At 68.4% G+C, this 17983-nt stretch overlaps 3 protein-coding genes across 7 annotated transcripts; 2 read left to right on the top strand and 1 right to left on the bottom strand.

The window, feature by feature from the left end:
• The first annotated feature begins 48 nt into the window (after positions 1 to 48).
• LOC309582585 (UPF0449 protein C19orf25) lies at positions 49 to 1786 on the top strand. 4 transcript variants are annotated; one of them, XM_082297792.1, is made up of 3 exons: positions 49 to 100; positions 588 to 761; positions 837 to 1786. In XM_082297792.1, the coding sequence occupies exons 2-3, from the start codon at positions 614 to 616 to the stop codon at positions 1016 to 1018; spliced, it is 330 nt and encodes a 109-aa protein (XP_082153918.1). In that variant the 5' UTR covers positions 49 to 100; positions 588 to 613; the 3' UTR covers positions 1019 to 1786. The 4 variants fall into 4 exon arrangements, with proteins under 4 accessions (XP_082153918.1, XP_082153921.1, XP_082153920.1 ...); XM_082297795.1 differs by having other exon boundaries at positions 51 to 88; XM_082297794.1 differs by having other exon boundaries at positions 63 to 121.
• A 257-nt stretch (positions 1787 to 2043) lies between these two features.
• On the top strand, positions 2044 to 3617 carry GZMM (granzyme M; the record flags this gene model as incomplete). The annotated part of the gene is made up of 4 exons (XM_082297691.1): positions 2044 to 2348; positions 2449 to 2593; positions 3007 to 3267; positions 3447 to 3617. The coding sequence occupies 4 exons, from the start codon at positions 2044 to 2046 to the stop codon at positions 3615 to 3617; spliced, it is 882 nt and encodes a 293-aa protein (XP_082153817.1).
• A 1580-nt stretch (positions 3618 to 5197) lies between these two features.
• APC2 (APC regulator of WNT signaling pathway 2) lies at positions 5198 to 17774 on the bottom strand (the record flags this gene model as incomplete). 2 transcript variants are annotated; one of them, XM_082297870.1, is made up of 15 exons in its annotated part: positions 5198 to 10586; positions 10967 to 11181; positions 11383 to 11499; positions 11583 to 11660; positions 11741 to 11880; positions 11976 to 12071; positions 12150 to 12531; positions 12617 to 12697; positions 13772 to 13849; positions 14099 to 14212; positions 14306 to 14414; positions 14489 to 14657; positions 14733 to 14823; positions 14924 to 15082; positions 17484 to 17774. In XM_082297870.1, 14 exons carry the CDS (start codon positions 15062 to 15064, stop codon positions 5198 to 5200), a joined length of 7200 nt encoding a protein of 2399 aa, XP_082153996.1. The 2 variants fall into 2 exon arrangements, with proteins under 2 accessions (XP_082153996.1, XP_082153995.1); XM_082297869.1 differs by lacking the exon at positions 17484 to 17774 and having other exon boundaries at positions 11976 to 12531; positions 14924 to 15064.
• Positions 17775 to 17983: the final 209 nt, after the last annotated feature.

The following is a 17983-nucleotide window of genomic DNA, read 5'->3' as shown; positions in this document are numbered from 1 at the left end:
CGGAGCTTTGGGGGATGGGTGGGGCTCCCGCCGATGACGTAAATGGGCGTGGCGGAAGTGCGGCCGGACGGTGGCCGGAACGGGGAGGGTCGGTCCGTCGGTCCGTCTGCGGTACCGGGGGGTCGGTCTGTCCGGTGGGAGGGATCGGGGGCTCCGTCTGTGTGTCCGGGGGGCGGAGGGAGCCGGTTGGTCTGTGCGGGGGTGGGGCTGTGTCTGTCTGTCCAGCGGCGGGAGGGGGGGAAAGGAGAGGTCTGTCCGTCTGTCTGTCCGTCCAAAGGGCGGGGGTGTCTGTTAGTCTGGGGGAAGGGAGTAGGTCTGTCTGGGGAGGGGGCAGTACAGGGAATCTGTATGTCTGGGGGGAGGGCAGGTGTCTGTCTGTCTGTCTGTCCGGCGGGGAAGGTGTGGGGGGGGCTTTGTTTGTTTGTCCATCCGGGGGGACAGGGAGGGGGCTCTGCTTGCTGCGGGGGGTCCGTCTGTCTGTCCAAACGGCAGCACAGAGGGTCTGAGATAGCAAAAGGGGGGAGTGTCCGTCTGTCTGTCCGGGGTGGGGGCAGCGCAGCGCCTTCACACCCCGCCCCCATCCTCAGCCCCTCCCGCATGAGCCTCCCCCGGGATGAGCTCCAAGGCCAAGCGGGTGCTGCCCACCCGCCCTGAGCCCCCCAGCGTGGAGCAGATCCTGGCCGACGTGCAGGGCGCTCCCCCGACCGACCCCGTCTTCGTCCTCCCCCCCGAGCCCCCCCAGGACCACGGCCCCGCTCCAGGTGAGCCCGAGGTGGGGAGAGAGGGGGGGCGTGGGGACACCCCCAGCCCCGCTGAGCCCCCGCTCTGCCCTCCAGGCTGCCCCGAGCCCGCGGCCGAGGAGCGGGAGAGGCTGTACCAGCAGGTCCGCTCCTACGTGGGCATGAACCAGCGGCTGCAGGAAGCCCGGGAGCAGCTGCGGGAGCGGCGCCGGGAGCTGGAGAGGGTCGGAGAGGCGCTGGATCGTCGGATCACGGAAATGAAGCAGAAGGTGTTCTGAGGGACTGCGGTGGGCGCCTCGGGACACCTCACGCTGTGGTTTCACCTTCCCAGAACCGTTTGCACTGGGAGGATCCGGATTTGCCAGGACAGCCCCGGCTGTGCCACCCCAGTGACCTTCTCCCAAGGAACGCTGGGATCCGCCAGTCCAGCACAGCGGCACCTTCCCGGTGCTGGAACAAAGGCTTGCCCCCCTGAACTGGCTGCCATGTCCCCCGCGGGTGGCACGTCCTCTGTCCCCTACGACTTTTCCCTCTGGTACTTCCCTGAGGATGACCACGTCGCCTCCCGCATCGCGGAGCGCCTGAGGGAAGAGGGATTTCGGGGCTTCACCGAGCACCAGGACCAAGTGGCCGGGACGTCCGTCATCTCGACAGCCGTGGAGGCCATCGAGGCTAGCCGGGTGGCCATCCTGCTCCTCTCGGCCAAGTCCGTGGGCGACCGGTGGTGCCAGAGCGTGTCCCAGTGGAGCCTGTTCCGCAATATCCACCAGCGCGGCACCAAGGTGGTCCCCGTGTGCGTGGGGGTGACCAGAGCTGAGGTGCCCCCGTTCCTGCAGCACCTCATCCCGCTGGAATACCAGAATGAGTTCTTCTTCCAGCGGCTCCTGGCCAGCCTGAGGTCCCACCCAGGGAGCGGGGCCAGGCGGGTCCCACCCAAGGGGACGAACTGAGGGACCACTGAGGGGGCTGGGTTGGGGGCCAGCACAGCCCCACGGTGTGAAAACTGCCCTGTTTTGCTAATAAAGGTGGTGGGAATGGGTCACCCAGCACTGTGGGTTGTCATAAATCTCATAAACCCCCGTTTTCTGGCGAGCTGAAAGTGCCACTTTCTGTCTGCAAAGGAGGGGCCGTGGGTGTTTCCCACCCCCACAGGTGTTACCTTGTGGGTGCTTCTTCCCCTTCCTGCCCCCCTGAGCGCGATCTGTGCCCTGCTGCTGCCCTGCTCCGCTGTCACACGCGACCTGGGGCTCCTCCAGCACCGCTCCAGCTCGGGACCAGCACCGGGAGACGCGGAGCAGGCAGGATGGGGCCGAGGGGCTGCCTGGGGCCGCTGCTGCTGCTGCTGCTGCTGCCGCCCCTCCCTTGCGGTGAGCACCGGGGCCATGGGTCCAGCGTGGCCAGCGGGGGCTCGGAGTCACTTGCCGGGGCGGTGGCAGGTGCTGGTGGGGACGGGACCTGGCTCCAGTCGTCGATCATCGGGGGACACGAGGCCAAACCCCACTCCCGGCCCTATATGGCATCCCTCCAGTTCAGGAGGGTTCACATCTGCGGGGCAGCGCTGCTGCACCGGCGCTGGGCGCTGACGGCCGCGCACTGCCTGCGTCGGGGGTGAGTCCGGCATGGGTGTCCTGCCCGGGGAAGAGACCGGGCTCTGGGTGGGGCTCCGAGTGACCGGCACCGGGCTGACACCACTACCGGTGCGGGGCAGGTCGTGGGATAAGCTGGAGCTGGTGGTGGGGCTGCACAAATTGCGGGATAGCGGGGAGGACGTGCAGAGATTCCCCATCCGGGCTGCCTGTCCCCACCCCGGCTACGACGGAGATACGATGGAGAACGACCTGCTCCTGCTCCAGGTGGGGCTCGGGCCGGCCGCGGGGAAGGCTCCGAGGCGGGGCTGGAGCGGCGGCGGTGCCGGGAAGCGCTGCGGGGAAGGGGCGGGGGGCTCGCACGGTGTCGGCGCAGCTGCGCTCGCAGCCGGGGCGGGCGGCTCGGTGACATTTCCGCTTCTCACCCCCAAGAACTTTCACACCTGGGTGTCATCTCCCCGCTCCCACAGGCGCTGCACCGCCTCGGTGCTCCGCCTTCGATCCGCGGCCTTGGGGGGCTCGTCCTCCGCCCCCTCACCTGCGGCATGGGGATGCTCCCTCTCGACCCCTCCTCTGCGCGACTGGGGGCTCCCCTTTAGCCCCTCACCCACGGCATTGGGGTGCTCCCCGCCAACCCCTCCGCCTGTGGGGGGAGATCTGACACGGCCCCCCGCCCGCAGCTGGAGGGGACGGTGACACTGAGCAGGACACGGGGTCTCATCTCGCTGCCGAGCCGGGAACCAGCGCCGGGAGCGCGGTGCAGCCTGGCGGGCTGGGGGGTCCTGGACAGCGAGCGCCAGAAGCTGTCGCCCACCCTGCAGGAGCTGGAGGTGAAGGTGATGGACTCGCGGATGTGCAACAACAGCCGCTTCTGGCACGGCGGCATCACCCGCACCATGATCTGCTTCCAGGGAGAGCACCGCGGCTCGGCACCCTCCAAGGTGAGGGTTTGGGGGTCCAAGGGCTATAAAGCTCTGCCCACCCCGAGCCCCGGTGCGGGTGGCGGGGGCTGCGGGGAGGGTGTTCACCCTGAGCAGGTGAGATGTCCCCCTGGCCATGGTGGGGGTCCCTGTCCCCTGCTCGGGGTTCACTCCCCGGTGTCCCCCCCCCTCCCCCTCAGGGTGACTCGGGGGGCCCGTTGGTGTGCGGGAAGCGGCCGGCAGTGGCCGGCGTGATGTCCTTCAGCAGCCGGGACGCCACTAACCTTTTCAAGCCGCCAGTGGCCACCTCGACCGTGAAGTACAAGAAATGGATCCAGAAAACTCTGCGGAGGGGCTGCCCCCAGGGATAGACAGAACACCCCTTCCTATTTACACAGGTTGGCTTTTAATTGGGAATACTGTCCAGAGTCTGGTAAAATAACATCCTTAGTACATAGATACAGTGACGGGGAGCGGAGCTCGGCAGGATTGTCCATGGAGGAGGGGGAGGGCAGTGGCTCGGGCCCCGGGAGGTGATGCTGGCCCTCCTGCCACCCCTGTGCTCCCTTACAGCACTTGGGAGTGCTGCTCCTGGGATTTTCCACCTTTTCCTTCAGTGCCGGCCGCTGCCAGGGCAGGGGGGCTCCAGTGGACACTGGGGTGTGCCCGTCCCCACAACCCCAGTGCACATCCCTGGGGACACCCTGCATGTCCCCACGGTCCTGGTGTCTCCCTGTCCCCACTGTATGTCCCCAGTGCAACAACCCAGAGCCCCTCACTGTGTCCCCACAGCCGCCCAGGTGTGTCCCCTGCACATGTCCCCATAGCCCTGTGTCTGTCCCTGCACCCCCCAGCACTGGGATGGGGGGGCACAAAGGTGGCCCCATCCGAAGCAGGTAGTGATGGTGGGAGGACCGGGAGGTATCCATGGGGTCTGGGACCACCTGGATTGGGGGTCCCTCTGAAGCCCATCCCGCTCCCAGGGGCCGAGGCACTTCCCACACACCCCAGTCTCAGCACCTGGGCCCGGCTGGCAGCAGAAGTGGGGGTGTCCCTGGGGTTTTGGGGCCGGGAGGCCCCGTGCTTGTGGGCGTAATCCAGTCCTGGATGGATTCGTGTCCACATCCACAAGGACACACCGGCATCCTGGCTGTGAGCCGAGGCCCAGGGGTGGGAGGCTGGGGGGCTGCGGATGAAGGTGAAGGACCCCAGACCCTTTCCTGGGGGTTGGGGCATCCCGGTGCTGGCTTAGCACCCTGTCCCCTCCCAGGGCAGCCCCCCAGCCTGGTGACAGCACCCTGTGAGCAGCCCCCGGGATGAGCCCATCAGGACCCTGGCCACCCCTGTGAGCCCCTGCCCGGCTCCTCCTGCACCATTTCCACCTGCCACCACCTCGGACCGGCACAGGTCACCCAGCAGCAATCAGGAGCGTCCAGCAGCACAAACGGGGGTCCTGACCCCCATCTCCCCCTCCAAACCCTCTCCCCTGAGTCCCTTCCGCTGTTAATAAACGAGCTGTGATCGCTGGCAGAGCCAGAGTTGGTGCCAGACAAGCTGGAGCGTGTGGGGTTTTCCCGGTACCAGGGTGGGCTGTGTCAGCTTCCCGGCATGTGGGATCAGGCTCTGGTTCAACCCCTGGGTGAGCGGGATGGGAGCACGCGGGGACACGGCCCCACCTCAGCTTGTCCCTGGATGTCCCTCAGCACCAGGAGATGGTCCATGAGAATCGCCCCAGCTTGGGGTGTCAGACCCGGCACGTTCCCAGTTCTGTCCAGTCCTTGCCGCTGGCAATCGTGATGCTTCAGCACAGCAAGACCCCAGCCGGGGCCAGCAGCGGGTTGGGGTGACTCATTGGTCCCCAGCTGTCCCAAATCCCCATGTGTGCCCCCAGCACAGTCCTGGCCAGCTCCCGTGGGGCTGGAGGTGTCGCAGGACCCTCACTGGGGCATCATCAAGCTTGGATTTTCTCCACCGCCTTGTCAGCCACCGCCGTCACCGCCATGGGGCTGGGGACGTAGTTGAAGGGGGTGACACGGGCGGCTTTGCTGGGGGAGCCGTGCCGGCTGGCGGGGAAGGTCCCGGCGGGCGCATCGTGGCCGAAGGAGATGGGCAGGGCGGCCTTGGCGGGCGCGGGGGCTTCGCCATCACCGGTGACGCGGGGGTGCGGGGGTCCGTCGCGGGTCTCCAGCGTGGGAGAGGTGCTGGAGTTGGTCTTGGAGGTGGCGAAGTCCTCGGTCTGCACCACGGCGTCGCTGGTCTTCCTGGGCGTGCCGGGGGTACTGGGGCTGCCGGGGGGCTCCTCGTCACCGGAGGCCGCCAGCGGCAGCGCGGAGGAGGGCAGCGTGCTCTTGAGGATGTGCGGGATGTCCTCGTCCCGGATCCTCCGCCACGTGCCCTTCATCATCGCCACCGGCGGCTTCCCCGGCGGCCCCCCGGGAGCCGGCTCGTTCTGCCGCCGCCGCGCCGCCGCCTCGGAGCGCACGGAGGACGGGCTGGCCGCCCGCCGCGCCACGCTGATGTTGGGCGAGGACGAGTAGCGCTTGAAGGGCTCGGCCGCGGGCGCGCTGGTCTTCACCGGCAGCCGGGACGGGCTCTCGGAGCTGGTCCGGCGCGGCGGCTTGACCCCGGCCGTGGCTTTGCCGCCGGGCTGGGCTCTGGGGATGAGCGGCCGCTGGCCTGGGCTCGCCGGTTTGGCCGCCTTGAGCTCGTCGCAGCGGGAGGAGCAGAGGAACACGGCCGGGAGCGCGGCTCCGCGGCTGCGCTGGGGGGAGCCCCGGCGGGGCAGCGAGGTGGCCGGTGGCGCCGGGGACAGGTCGGAGCGGTGCCGCAGCAGCAGGCTCGAGGATTCCTTGATGAAGGTGAGCTGGCGCAGGAAGCCGGAGCGGTCCGAGTCGCTCCCGCTGGAGCGGGCAGATGACATCCGCACCAGGTTGAGCCGGCTGCCCCCCGGCCCCCCGGGCCGAGCCTTGGAGCCATCGACCTGCTCCTCCAGCACCGGCATGGCCCCCCGGCCCGGCAGCACCTTCCTGCTGGGCTTCTGCATGAAGGGAATGCGCACGGGCGATTTCTGCGTCTTGGACTGCCTGGGAGCCGGGGATTTGGGGGCCGGGGCTCTGGCCGGGGGTCCCGGCGGGGACGAGGAGCCGCCCGCCTTGCCCGCGGCCGGGCCGCCCGTTTTGTTGACCTGGGAGGGCGACGGCAGCTTCTTGGGGGCGTGCTGGGAGGGCGTGGAGGTGCGGGACGAGCCCGAGGAGGGGGGGCCTTTTCCGATGCGGGCGGGCGGGGTCGTGCTCCTCTTGGGCAGCGCCAGGTCCCCGGTCTCGGGGGGTTTGCCCAGCCGGTGCAGGCTCCGCGAGCGCTGCTGGCTCAGAGAGAGGTTCTTGGCCGGCCGTGCCTCGGGCTTGGCCGCGGGGGTCTTCTTCGGGGTGGCCCGTGGGCTGGGGGCATCTTTGGCCAGGCTGGGCATGTAGATGACGGTCCTGCCGCGGAAGACCACGGGCAGGTTGGGCACCGGCTTGGCGGGCGCCGGGCTCCGCTCCGGCCTGGCGCTGGCACGGCCGGCGGGACGGGCACCGGCCGCCTCCTTCCGCTCCGGCCGGCCCTTGCTGTGCTCCCTCCTCGCCGTGTCCCGGCCGGAAGCGCTGCCGGGCCGCTGCTTCTCCTGCCTGCCCAGGGAGAGCTGCAGCGTGGAGCCCACCGAGAGCCCCGACATGAAGGACAGGATGGAGTCGGACTCGGAGGAAGGCTCCCGTGACAGGGAGGCGGCAGCCTGGTGCAGCCAGGTGACGATGGAGTTGGCTCCCTCCTGGATGGCTTGCCACTCCACGCTGTCCAGGTCGGAGCCGCGGTCGGAGCCGGCCTCCTCCTCGGGGTGATGCCTGGCCTCGGCTTTCCGCTCCCTCCCGCCAGGGCCCGGCGGCTTCTGCTTTCTCTCCACCAGCCTGCGGCGAGCCGTGGGCCGCCGGCGTTTGGGCATGGCCGAGCCGATGCATTTCTGCAGCAGATCATCCTCCGAATTGAGGCTGGGGGAGCTGGGCGAGCCCCCCTGCGCCTGCCCCACCGCGGCCGACCGCGGCCAGGTGGCTTTGCCGCAGGGCTGGCCCCGCTCCTCGCCCTCAGAGAGGTTGGCGTCGCTCAGGGAGCTCATGGAGGAGCTCAGGGAGTAGCACGGCGGCGTCTCGTCAGCGATGAGGTTGTTTTGAGGCTTCGTCTTTGCCGGACGGGAACCGGGCTCGGGGTCCTTGTGGGGGACGGAGCCTCCCCAGCGCTCCCTGCGCGGTGCCCGGCCGGGCTGGGCTTTGCTGCTGGAACCATCCCTGCCTGCCTCGGGCAGCTCGTCCAAATCCGGATCGTAGAAGCAGTAGACGGCTTCCTCCGTCGGCGTGGTGTGGCACAGCGACTGGAACACCACCCCGTCCTCCAGGGCGTCATCCTTCCTGCCGGGGGCACCGCTGGCCCTGCCCACCCCCAGCTCCAAGCTGGCTGTGCCCTTCGGGAGGGTCTGGCCCCGCTTCCCCTCGCTGCGGCCCGGCCCCGCTTTGCCCTTTCCGGCAGAGCTGAGCCGGGCGGGCGCCGAGCTGCCGGAGGCGGCCCTGCGGGCCGGGATGGTGCCAGGTTCGCGGCGCCGCTCGGGCAGGGGGTGTTCGGCCTCCTCGCCCGCCGGGTACCGCAGGGTCTCGTCGCTCAGCGAGGCGGCGCTGGAGAAGTTCACGGGGGTCCCGTCGGCCGAGTCGGTGAAGGAGTCGTCGTCCTTGAAGAGGTCGCGAGCGGTGGCTCGCAGGTGCTTGGGCACACCGGGGTGGGCGTGGGCCGGCACCAGCATGTACACGGGGACGTGCACCGGCTTCTTGGTCTGCGGGTGCAGCACCTGGCCGGACAGCAGCGAGGTCTTGACCTTGCGGAAGCGGGAGGGCATGGCCGAGCTGATGCACTCCTTGAGGATCTCGATGTCGTCGTCGTCGGGGGGCTCGGGGCGCTCGGCCCTTCGCCGGCCGTCCAGGTACCGCTCCTCCCGCCGCTCCTCCCGCTTCTCGTGGGCTGCGAAGTTCAGGCTGTTCTTCTCCGGGAAGGTGGGGATCAGCTTGAGCTCCACGTCCTTCTGGACGTAGTGCTCGTGGAGGGGCAGGGCGCTCAGGCTGGAGGCGCACGAGAAGTTCTCGTTGGGTTTCTCCACCGTGAAGTAGACCATGGAGTCCAGGTCCTGGGGCAGCTGGAAGCGTTCCTTGAAGTCGGTGATCTCCATGAACTTCTTGACGTTGTTCTCCCACTGGATGTTGAACTGGCTGGTCTCCTTCTCTGGCTGGCAGCCCAGCTCGAAGAGGGGAGTCTTGCTGCGGCTGGGGGGCATGGTCTGCCCGGGGCTGTCGGGCAGCTCGCTGGGGCTGATGGTGCCGCTGATCATTTCACTGCACGGGTCGCTCTGGATGGAGCTGGCGATGGAGGGGCTCTCGAAGCTGCCCAGGGAGCTGACGGAGCTGCAGCGGCTCATCACCAGCGGCGTCTCCTGGATGTAGTTCTCCGAGGAGCTGGAGGGTGTCAGGTCCTCCTGGCGCGAGGGCGAGGCCTCCCGCAGGAAAACCTTGTCACGCTTCGGGAAGGGGATGGAGATGGGCTGGGAGATCCCCACCGGCGTGGTGGGACCAGGATCCACCGCCTTCTCCTTCTCCTGCCTCCCGCCCTCTCCTTCTGCATCCCCTTCCTCCATCTCCAGGATCTCCAGGGAGGAGTCACTATCCAGGTCATTCTCGCTGTGGCTCTGCCCATCCAGCACGTTGTCTGCCGAGGAGAGGGAGGACAGGGAGCTGCACCGGGAGAAGCAGATCGGGGTGTCCTCCACCGAGTACTTCTGCACCGACTCCTGCTCCACTGAGGCCGGTGGCTGGGCCGGCAGCTTCTCTGGGATCTTGCTCAGGGGCTCGGCCGCCTGCAGCAGCGCCGGGGAAAGCCAGGCTTGCTTCCTGCCCAGGAGGGAGGGCTGGTGGCCGGCGGCCGCGCTGCTCTTGGCCAGGGTCTCGAGCATGGGGACGTGCTGGTAGGACGGAGAGAGCTTGATGGTGCGAACATGGGGGTCGGTGGGTGGCTTGGTGCCCACCTCCTTCTTCCACTCCGTCTCCTTCTCTGGCATCTTGGGGCTGGGGAAAGTCACCGTCTTCTTGGCCCGTTCGGGCGGGTCCCGCTGCTCCGGTTTGTCTGGCTCGGCCGGATCCCGCGCGGGGGGCTCGACCCGCTCCGGTTTGCCCAGGATGCTCTTGAGGTCGAGCCGGCTGGGCCGCTTCTGGTAACGCTGCAGCTCGTCACGATAGTCCAGGAAGGCGGCCCTGGGGCAGGGCTTCATGTGCTCCTTGGTGCAGTAGCCGTCGCTGGTGCTGCTGCTGTTGAGGCTGTCGGTGGACAGGCTGGTGTAGGCCGTCTTCAGCCGCAGCAGGGTGTGTGCCCGGCTCAGGCTCTCCCTCTTGGCGAAGCCACCGGCATCCGACAGCCGGCACGGTGAGCAGGACTGGGCGCGCGCCTCGTGCCCCTCCTCAGGGCCGTACTGCCAGTCCAGGCAGTGGTCCTCGGAGCTGAGGCTGAAGCTGTCGTCCGAGGAGTTGTGCATGGTGGAGATGTCCTCCACCAGCTTGTCGATCTTGGCCACCGTGCTGGAGATCTTGTTGGCCAACTTCTCGGCGGCCAGTGAGACGTCGTCCTCCGGCAGCGGTGGCTTCTTGGGCTCGGCCGTCTTCCCGCTGCCATCCTTCTCCGGCTCCGGGCAGTGCCGCTGCGCCAGCGCCCGCGGCAGCGCCTGGCCCTGCAGGAAGGAGGAGTTGAGGAACATGGAGAGGACGGAGGCGCTGGCCGTCTCCACGCCGGTGGAGACGTTGGGCACCTCGTCGTCGTCGAAGCAGCCGGAGTCGGAGGCATAGTCCTTCACCAGGCTCTCCATGTGCCGCATCGGCTTCTTGGCGCTCTGGCCCTTCAGGCTCTGCTTCTCCATGGTGTCAAAGGTCTCCGCCAGGTGTTTGGCATCCAGCTCGGCCTCCAGCGCCTTCTGCTTGCGCATGTAGAGCGAGGGCATGCAGGAGCCTGGCGACACCACGGCCGCGTCCTTGTACTTGGGGGGCCGGTTGGTGAGGAGGTTGCGCAGCGCGGCTGCGCTGCCCATGGCGATCATCTTGTGCTTGGAGTGGATGAGGTTGCGGAGCATGCTGACCGCCCCCAGGTCCCACAGCAGTTCCTGGTCGCGGGGGCTGCGGGCAGACAGGTTCCAGAGGGTGCCGCAGGCGTTGCTGACGATGGTCAGGCTGTGCGAGCGCAGGTGCTGCAGCAGCGTCTGCAGGCAGTTGTGGTCCCGGAGCACCTGCCTGCGGGACAGAGGGGACCCCACAGCCGTCAGGATGGTCCTGGACCCCTCACCAACCCCTTTGTGGGGTCTGCAGTGCCCCCACAGCTGCCCAGCTGTGACATTGCCCCAGTGCTCCCTTGGGGTCAGCAGTGCCCCCTGATCCTGCAGCACCCCCAGCCGTGGTATCCCCCCAACACCATCCATGGTGCCCAGGGTCTCCCATCTCCATCCCCATCCTACCCACAGCCATGGCATCCCATAACACTATCCCTGGGGTCCGTGGAGCCTAGGGTCCCCCATTTTCATCCTACCCCCAGCCCTGGCATCCCCCAATGCCATCCTGGGGTCCATGGAGCCCTGGGTCCCCCAGGTGCATCCCCACCCCACCCTGCTCCTCACCTGTAATCCTCTCGTGTGGCGACAAGGCTGGAGACGTTCCTGAGGATGCCGCCGCCGCTCTCGATGATGGCCAGGGAGTTGCTCTGGCACTTGTATGTGAGGGTGCTGACCAGGAAGCCCAGGGCCCCCTCCACCCCGCAGATGGCTGCCTTGTTCTCCGTGCTGTGCGCCGAGAGGTTCCACAGCGCGCTCAGGACGCTCTTCAGCGTCGACTCCTGTGCCAGGAGGGGACACACAGCCCCGTCAGCCCTGTCCAGCCACCCTGTGCCCACTGTCACCCACCCCAGGGTGGACACACAGCCCCGTCAGCCCTGTCCAGCCACCCTGTGCCCACTGTCACCCACCCCAGGGTGGACACACAGCCCCGTCAGCCCTGTCCGGTCACCCTGTGCCTGCTGTCACCCATCCGGGCTCACCTTGCCGGCGTGCAGGGCACAGCGCGTCAGCCCAGTGACGCTGCCCACCTCCCTCAGCACCTTCTTGCTGTTGATGTCAGCGCGCCAGGAGAGGTTCCTCAGAATGCTGGAGACCACCTGGAGGCGCAGAGCGGGGTGAGTGACCACTGGGACTGTCCCCCTGCCTGTCCCCCACCCCAGGGAGCCCCACCAGCACCCACCTGGTGCAGCTCCTCGCTGTCAGAGCCAAGCTGAGCCACGATGGCCTCCATGCAGCCCCGGCGGGAGCACAGCGTGGCCTGCGGGGAGGACAAGGGTGGTGAGAGTGACGCCGTGACCCCCAGACCCAGCTGACCCCCCCCAAACCTCTGCCCCCCACCTTGTTGACCACGTCGCCGAAGGTGAGGTTGGTGAGGGCCATCCCCGCGTAGCGTCGCAGCGCCAGGTTCAGGGGGTCGTTGGTCATCTTGTGCATCTCGTAGTCCACCTGCAGCAGCTCGGCCACAGCCTGCAGCCCACCTGTGGGACGGGACAGCGGTCATTTGGGGTTCCACCACCTCCAGCACGCCGTGTGGCTGCGGTGCAGAGGGAAGGAGCCCCCTCCCCGCGCTCACCCAGCTCGTTCATGGCCCGCCGGTACTCCTCGTCGAAGGACAGCTTCATGATGGCACAGGTGGCCTGGCAGATCTGGGGCTCGATGGGCACTGGCACTGCGGGGGGATGAGGGTCAGTCCCCTCTGTCACACTCCCAGCCCCTCCCAGCCCCTCCCAGCCCCGCCCAGCCGTACCCGCGCCCTCGGGGCCCCGTCCCCCGTCCCGGCTCTGCATCTGCAGCCAGTCCCAGCAGGTCTCCGAGTAGGAGCGGATCTGCTCCAGCACGTGCAGCACCCGCATCTCCTTCTTGGCCTGGCCCTCGTCGGGCTGGGAGAAGACGATGTTGTGCAGGGCGGCGTTGGCTCGCATCCGGGCGTCCTTGGCGCCCGTGGGGCTCTCGGGGGGCCCCGGCTCCCCGTCGGAGTCGTGCAAGATCTGGATGAGCAGGGGCAGGCAGCCCGACTTGCGCATGGCCTGGCAGCTCTCCTGCGAGCTGGACATGGCCAGCAGCGTGCGGGACATGTCCTCCTTGTCCCGTGTGGCCAGCATGGACAGCAGCCAGAACACCACCTCCACCTGCGGGGGGACACGCGAGGGGGTCACACTCAGCCCTACCGCGGGCTCAGCCCGCCCCAGCCGGGCTCCGGGTGCTGCCCCTCACCTTGGTGTTGCCCCCCTCCTCGGGGTGGGTCGGGGGGTCCAGGCTGCCGTCCCCCTCCATGCCCGGGACCTTCCCGCAGAGCTGCAGAGGAGGGGGCAGGTGGGGGAGGGCTTCACTGCAGCGCCCTCGCCCCCATGCCCAGCCCCTCCCCACTTTCCTGCCACCCCCCGCGACTCCCAGGCGTTGCTTCCGTCAGTGCCAGGGGTGTATTTTAAGCTAAAATCAGGGATGGGGGCGCTGCTACAGCCGCGGGCTCAGGGAAGGGAGAGCGTGGGCGAGCGAGCAGGTGGGCAGCGGGGAGGGGGCTGAGCCTGCGGAGCTGATGGAAGGGTTGGAAGTGGGGGGGCTGTGCGGATCTGGGGGTGTCTGGGGGTGTTGGAGGGGCTGGGGGTGATGGGGGGCTGTCGGTGTTGCCACGTGGGGCTGTGGGTGATGGTGGGAGGGGGGTGGTGATGGGACCGTGTCGATGGCAGGGCTGTGGGTGACGGTGGGGCTGTGGTGATGGCAGCCTGGGACAGTGGCGGTGGCAGGGCTGTGGTGATGGCAGCCTGGGACAGTGGCGGTGGCAGGGCTGTGGGTGACAGTGACGATGGCCATGGTGTCAGGGGAGGAGCTGTGGGTGACGGTGGGGCCATGACGAACGTGGGGCTGTGGGTGACAGTGACGATGGTGATGGCAGCCCACGATGATGATGGTGATGGGGCTGTGGGTGACAGTGGCGATGGCCATGGCAGCCTGTGATGGTGACAATGGCAGGGCTGTGGGTGACAGTGGGTCCGTGGCCATGGTGGGGCTGTGGGTGACAGTGACGATGATGATGGCAGCCCACCACGATGATGGTGGTGGGGCTGTGGGTGACACTGGGACCATGGCGATGCCAGCCTGTGACGATGACGATGATGATGGCAGGCTGCCCACCCTGGCGTCTCGGTCGGCGGCAGATGCCGCGGGAGCCCCCGCGCCTGCCCGCCCGCCATGGCCTACTTCTGGTCTCCATGGCAACTGCCCATTTCACGGTGCCCGAGCCACACAAAGCCCTGGCTGTGCCGATGGGGACAGCGCGGGGACAATGGCGGGGGGGCCGTGCTGGCCCCCTCCTCCACCCTCCCTGGCTCCATCGCCCCGCGGGGACCAGGGACACCCCGGCCCCGCTACCTGCGGCTCTGGCTGCTGCGCCTTGTCCTGCACCTCCATCAGCTCCTTGTCGATCTGCTCCAGCCGGGATGCCCGGATCTGGGGGAGGGGAGGGCAGAGAGAAAGTTGGAGAGGTCTGGGACACCCCCAGAACCACAAAAAGATGGGAGGGAGGAGCTTCAGTGTGCAAGGAACGGGGTGTGAGGAGCTGGTGTAGGGTGTGAGCAGCTGGTGTAGGGTGCAAAGAGCTGGTGCCTGGAGCTGCTTGGAGGGTGCCCAGAGTTGAGCCCATCAGTCTGGGGCCCCCCAGGGGAGGGACAGGGGGAGTTTGGGGGTGCAGAACCCGACCTGTGCCCGCTGCACCATCTCATCGGCCGTCCCGAAGCGCTCCTCCATCAGCGAGCGGATGTGCTGCGCCTCGAACTGCAGCTGCTGCCGGATCAGATCCATCTGCATGGAGAACTGGAGGGGCACAGGGGGTGGCATGAGCGGGGCAGGGTCCGGGCGGTGCCCCGTGGCCTGGGAGGGGGGGGACAGGGGCTGTCCCCCACTCACCGTCTCCACGTGGGGCAGCTCGTCCAGGCGAGTGGCCAGGCTCTGCAGCTGCGCGTAGTACCAGACCTTCTCCTTCTCCTCCTTCTCGATCTCCCCCAGCAGAAAGCACCTGGGGAGAGGGGAGGACCCCATCAGCACAGCCCCCGGCCCCCCGCCAGCCCCCGTTATCCCCCAGCCCCTCACCTCTCTCGGTCCAGCTCCTCCAGCATGCGGAAGGTGGCCCTGCCCAGCTCCCCGGGGCCGTCCCGGTGGGAGGCGGGGGCCGGCGGGCTCTCCTCGGCGCCGCGCCCGGCGCTCGTCACCTCCGGGGCGAACTTGAGGTTGTAGAGGCTGGTGATGTCCATCTGCAAGGCTGGGGACGGGGATGGTGGTGTCAGGGTGGGCTTGGCAGGGTCCCCCCCCCCTCCCCACCCTGCCCAGCACCCACCTTTGAGCTGGTCCAGCACCTCCGTCTGCCCCGAGGACACCATGACTCGGGCCTCCTGCTCCAGCTTGCCCTGGAGGTGCTTCAGGACCTCCTAAAACAGGGATGGAGCCGTTGAGAAGGGGGAGATGTGGATGGAAACCCCCCCCTAGCTGGAGGTCTGTGCCCCCCCCCCCCACCGGGCCTGTCCCCACCTTCATGTCCGAGGTCTCATTTTCCAGCTTGGAGAGGTGGTTGGAGTTGTCCTCCAGCTCCCGCCGGAGGTGGCTGTTCTCCTTCTTCAGCGCCTCCACCTGCCGCACCAGCTGGTCGTACGAGGCGATGGAGCCGGACATCTTCACCTCCTCCAGCGCCTGCGGGGGGGCGTGGGGGTGGGCAGCACCCCGGGGGGCTCCCCAGCACCCTCACAGCCCCCCAGCACCCACCACCCGCCCAGGACCACGGCACAGCACCGGGCACCTCACCGCCCGCACCCCCCGAGCCCTGGAAGAGCCGGTGCCCCCCCAATCCCCCCAAAGGGGCGTCCCCGGCTCGGGGGGGGGGTGTCCAGCGCCGCCCCCGCCAGTCAGAGCCCCCCCAGCCCCCGCCAGCCCCCGCCTGGTTCCCACCCTCCGCACAGCTCCGCTCTGCGCTCCCTTTGTCTCGCTTTTGTCTTCTCCCGCTCCCGACCTTCTCCCGCTCCTCTCCCTCCAGCACCGGGGGCAGCCCCGGCCCCTCCGCGGCCCCCCCGCCCCTCTCTGTCCCCCCCCCAGACCCTCTCAGGCCCCCTGTGCCCCCCAGCCAACCCCAGCCCCCCCAAACCTCCTCTTGCCGCAACGCCCGCGGCCGCCCCTCGCACCTGCCCGGGTGGGGGGGACACACACGACGCTGTCACACGCGGGGAGGGGGGGCCGGGGCCGGGGACCCCTCGCCACCCCCCCAGAGGGTCGGGCCGGCAGCGGGAGCGCGACGGCCCCACGGTGCCTTCGTCAGCACCACGTGTGAGCGGGGGGAGCCGGCAATGGGGGGGCTGGGGGGTCCCCTCCTCCCCTCTGCTGCTCCCACCCCACACCCCCCCACCACAGCGGGCTCAGGGGCGGCAGCGATCGAACCAACCCCCCCCCCCAAGGCTCTGACACCCCCAAAACTGCCCCACGGCGGCTCCTTGGGGCCCCTCTGCTTCTGCAAATCCTTTTGGGGGTCCCAGCACCCCCTTCTAAGCACAGAGGCCCCACCAGGCAGCGGTGGGACCCAGCAACCCCCCAAGGCCCCATCGATGTCCTTCGCACCCCCAGGAGCCATCCTGGCCCCCCCAAACTGCTCCTTCACCCCTGCACCCCACAGCGGTGGGGGATCCCCCCTCCTGCCCTATGGGTCCTGCTGTGGGGTCCCCCCTTGCAGCACCCAGATCTGCCCGTGATTCCCAAGGGACACAAAGCCCCCGGTGCCAACCCCCCCAGCTGCTAAAAATTCCCCCCGGGAGAGAAAAAGCCCCGGGAGGATGGGACAGGAGAAGGTGGGGAGCAGAGGAAGGGTGGAGGTGTGGGATGAGGGACTGGGGATGCAGGGTGGACAGTGAGGGATGCGGGAGGATGGGTGAGGGATGAGGGAAGGTGGAATGCAGGATGATGGATGCGGGATGACGGAGGCAGGGTGAGGGATGGTCAGGATCCGGAATGTGGGATGCAGGGTGAGGGATGCAGAATGGGGGATATGGAACGCAGGGTGCCAGGTGAGGCAGATGCGATGATGGATGCGGGATGTAGGATGCAGGATAATGGATGCGGGATGCGGGATATGGGATGCGGGATGAGCACGGTCTGCTGTTGCCATGGCGACAGTGATGGGGGAGCACAGGCGGTTCCCGGCCCTTCCTGAGGACTCAGACGTGGAGGGTGGGGGTGTTCAGCCCTATAGGGGAAAATGGGAGCCAGGGGCTTCCACTGCTCCAGGGGAACATGTTCCCCCCTCCCCAGCACCCCAAACCTGTGGGTACCCACCCAACAGCTCAGTCAGGGGGCCCCACCCTGTAAGACTCTGTGGTGCTCCAGCTCTCTCCTGGTGGGGTCAGGGCTGGGATATTCGGGGGGTTGATGGAGGTGGGGGCTGAGCTCTGGCCCTCCAAATTCCTGGCAGGGCTGGCTGAGCGCAGCGGCCGCAGCAGCGCCGGGATCTGCAGCCTGCGGGGAGGGGCTGGGGCCTCACCTGCATCCACGAAGTGGCGAGACACAACGGGAAAGGGGGGCCAGGGCTGCGGGAAAGGGGGGCCGGGGCTGCGGGAAAGGGGGGCCGGGGCTGCGGGAAAGGGGGGCAGAGCTGTGGGCCAGGGCTGCAGCTACGCTCCAGCGCCCTGATGGTCACTGTCCCACAGGACCCAGTGTCCCCCCATGGGCTGGATCCCAGGCGGGGTCGTGGGCTGACCATGGGGGGATGTGATGCCTCGGGGTCCTGGGTGCATCTCCTCTGACCCCCATAAGCTGCCCCTCTCTGCTGAGGGCACCCCAGGACTGGCTGAGGCCACTGGTGGGGCCTGGATGCATCCAGCAATTTCCTGGCAGGGCAGATGCTGCAGCAGATGAAGCAGCAGCTGCGCTGCCCAGCACACCCCACTGTGAACCACGCTGCCCACCCCACAGTGCCCGCAGTGCCCACTGCCAACCCTCACTGCCCACTGCACTGCCCACAGTGCCCACTGCCCACCACCCCACCGTCCTCTGCATTGGCCATCACTGCATTGTCCTGCCCACAGCACCCACTGGCCACTGCTCACCATACGTGATGCCACCTTGGCCTGGGCAGAGCAGGGCAGGGCCTGGGGGGCCTTGGGGATACCCCAAGCTCCCCGCACCCCTCGGCTCACGGCAGCCTGGCAGCAGCTCTGGGGACAGGGACCGCTGCCATCAGCCGAGCGCAGCCACGTCCAAAGCCACAGCTGAGCCCCCGGCCGGCTGCGGCTCCCGGAGCCCCCGGGGACATTAAACAAACAGCGTGTTGTCACCAGCTCGGGCTGATCGACCCGGCCCCGGGGACCCCCGGCCACAGCAAACCCCCCCCTGGGGAGCACAGGCCCCCCACCTCGACCCTGCACAAGTGTGGGGGCACACGCAGGGACACCGGGACTTGGGATCCATCGCCGTCCCCTTGCACAGCACCGACCCCACCGCCGCAGCTCCCTACACACACACACACACACATCACGGCCTGGGGATGGATGTGGGGCCCTGGTGGGGCGAGCACTGGGGTCCCCAACACCCCCAGCACAGCCCCCCCACCAT

The sequence above is a fragment of the Coloeus monedula genome, assembly GCF_965178545.1.
Source record: "Coloeus monedula genome assembly, chromosome: 27".
Lineage (NCBI taxonomy): Eukaryota > Metazoa > Chordata > Aves > Passeriformes > Corvidae > Coloeus > Coloeus monedula.
This window is presented reverse-complemented; position numbering and strand designations above follow the sequence as displayed.

What these genes read in the sequence shown, in the direction of transcription:
- LOC309582585 (XM_082297792.1), top strand. Translation starts at nt 614, where the DNA reads ATGAGCTCCAAGGCCAAGCGGGTGCTGCCCACCCGCCCTGAGCCCCCC. An exon ending in GGACCACGGCCCCGCTCCAG is followed by an intron (nt 762 to 836) that starts GTGAGCCCGAGG and finishes TCTGCCCTCCAG; the next exon opens with GCTGCCCCGAGCCCGCGGCC.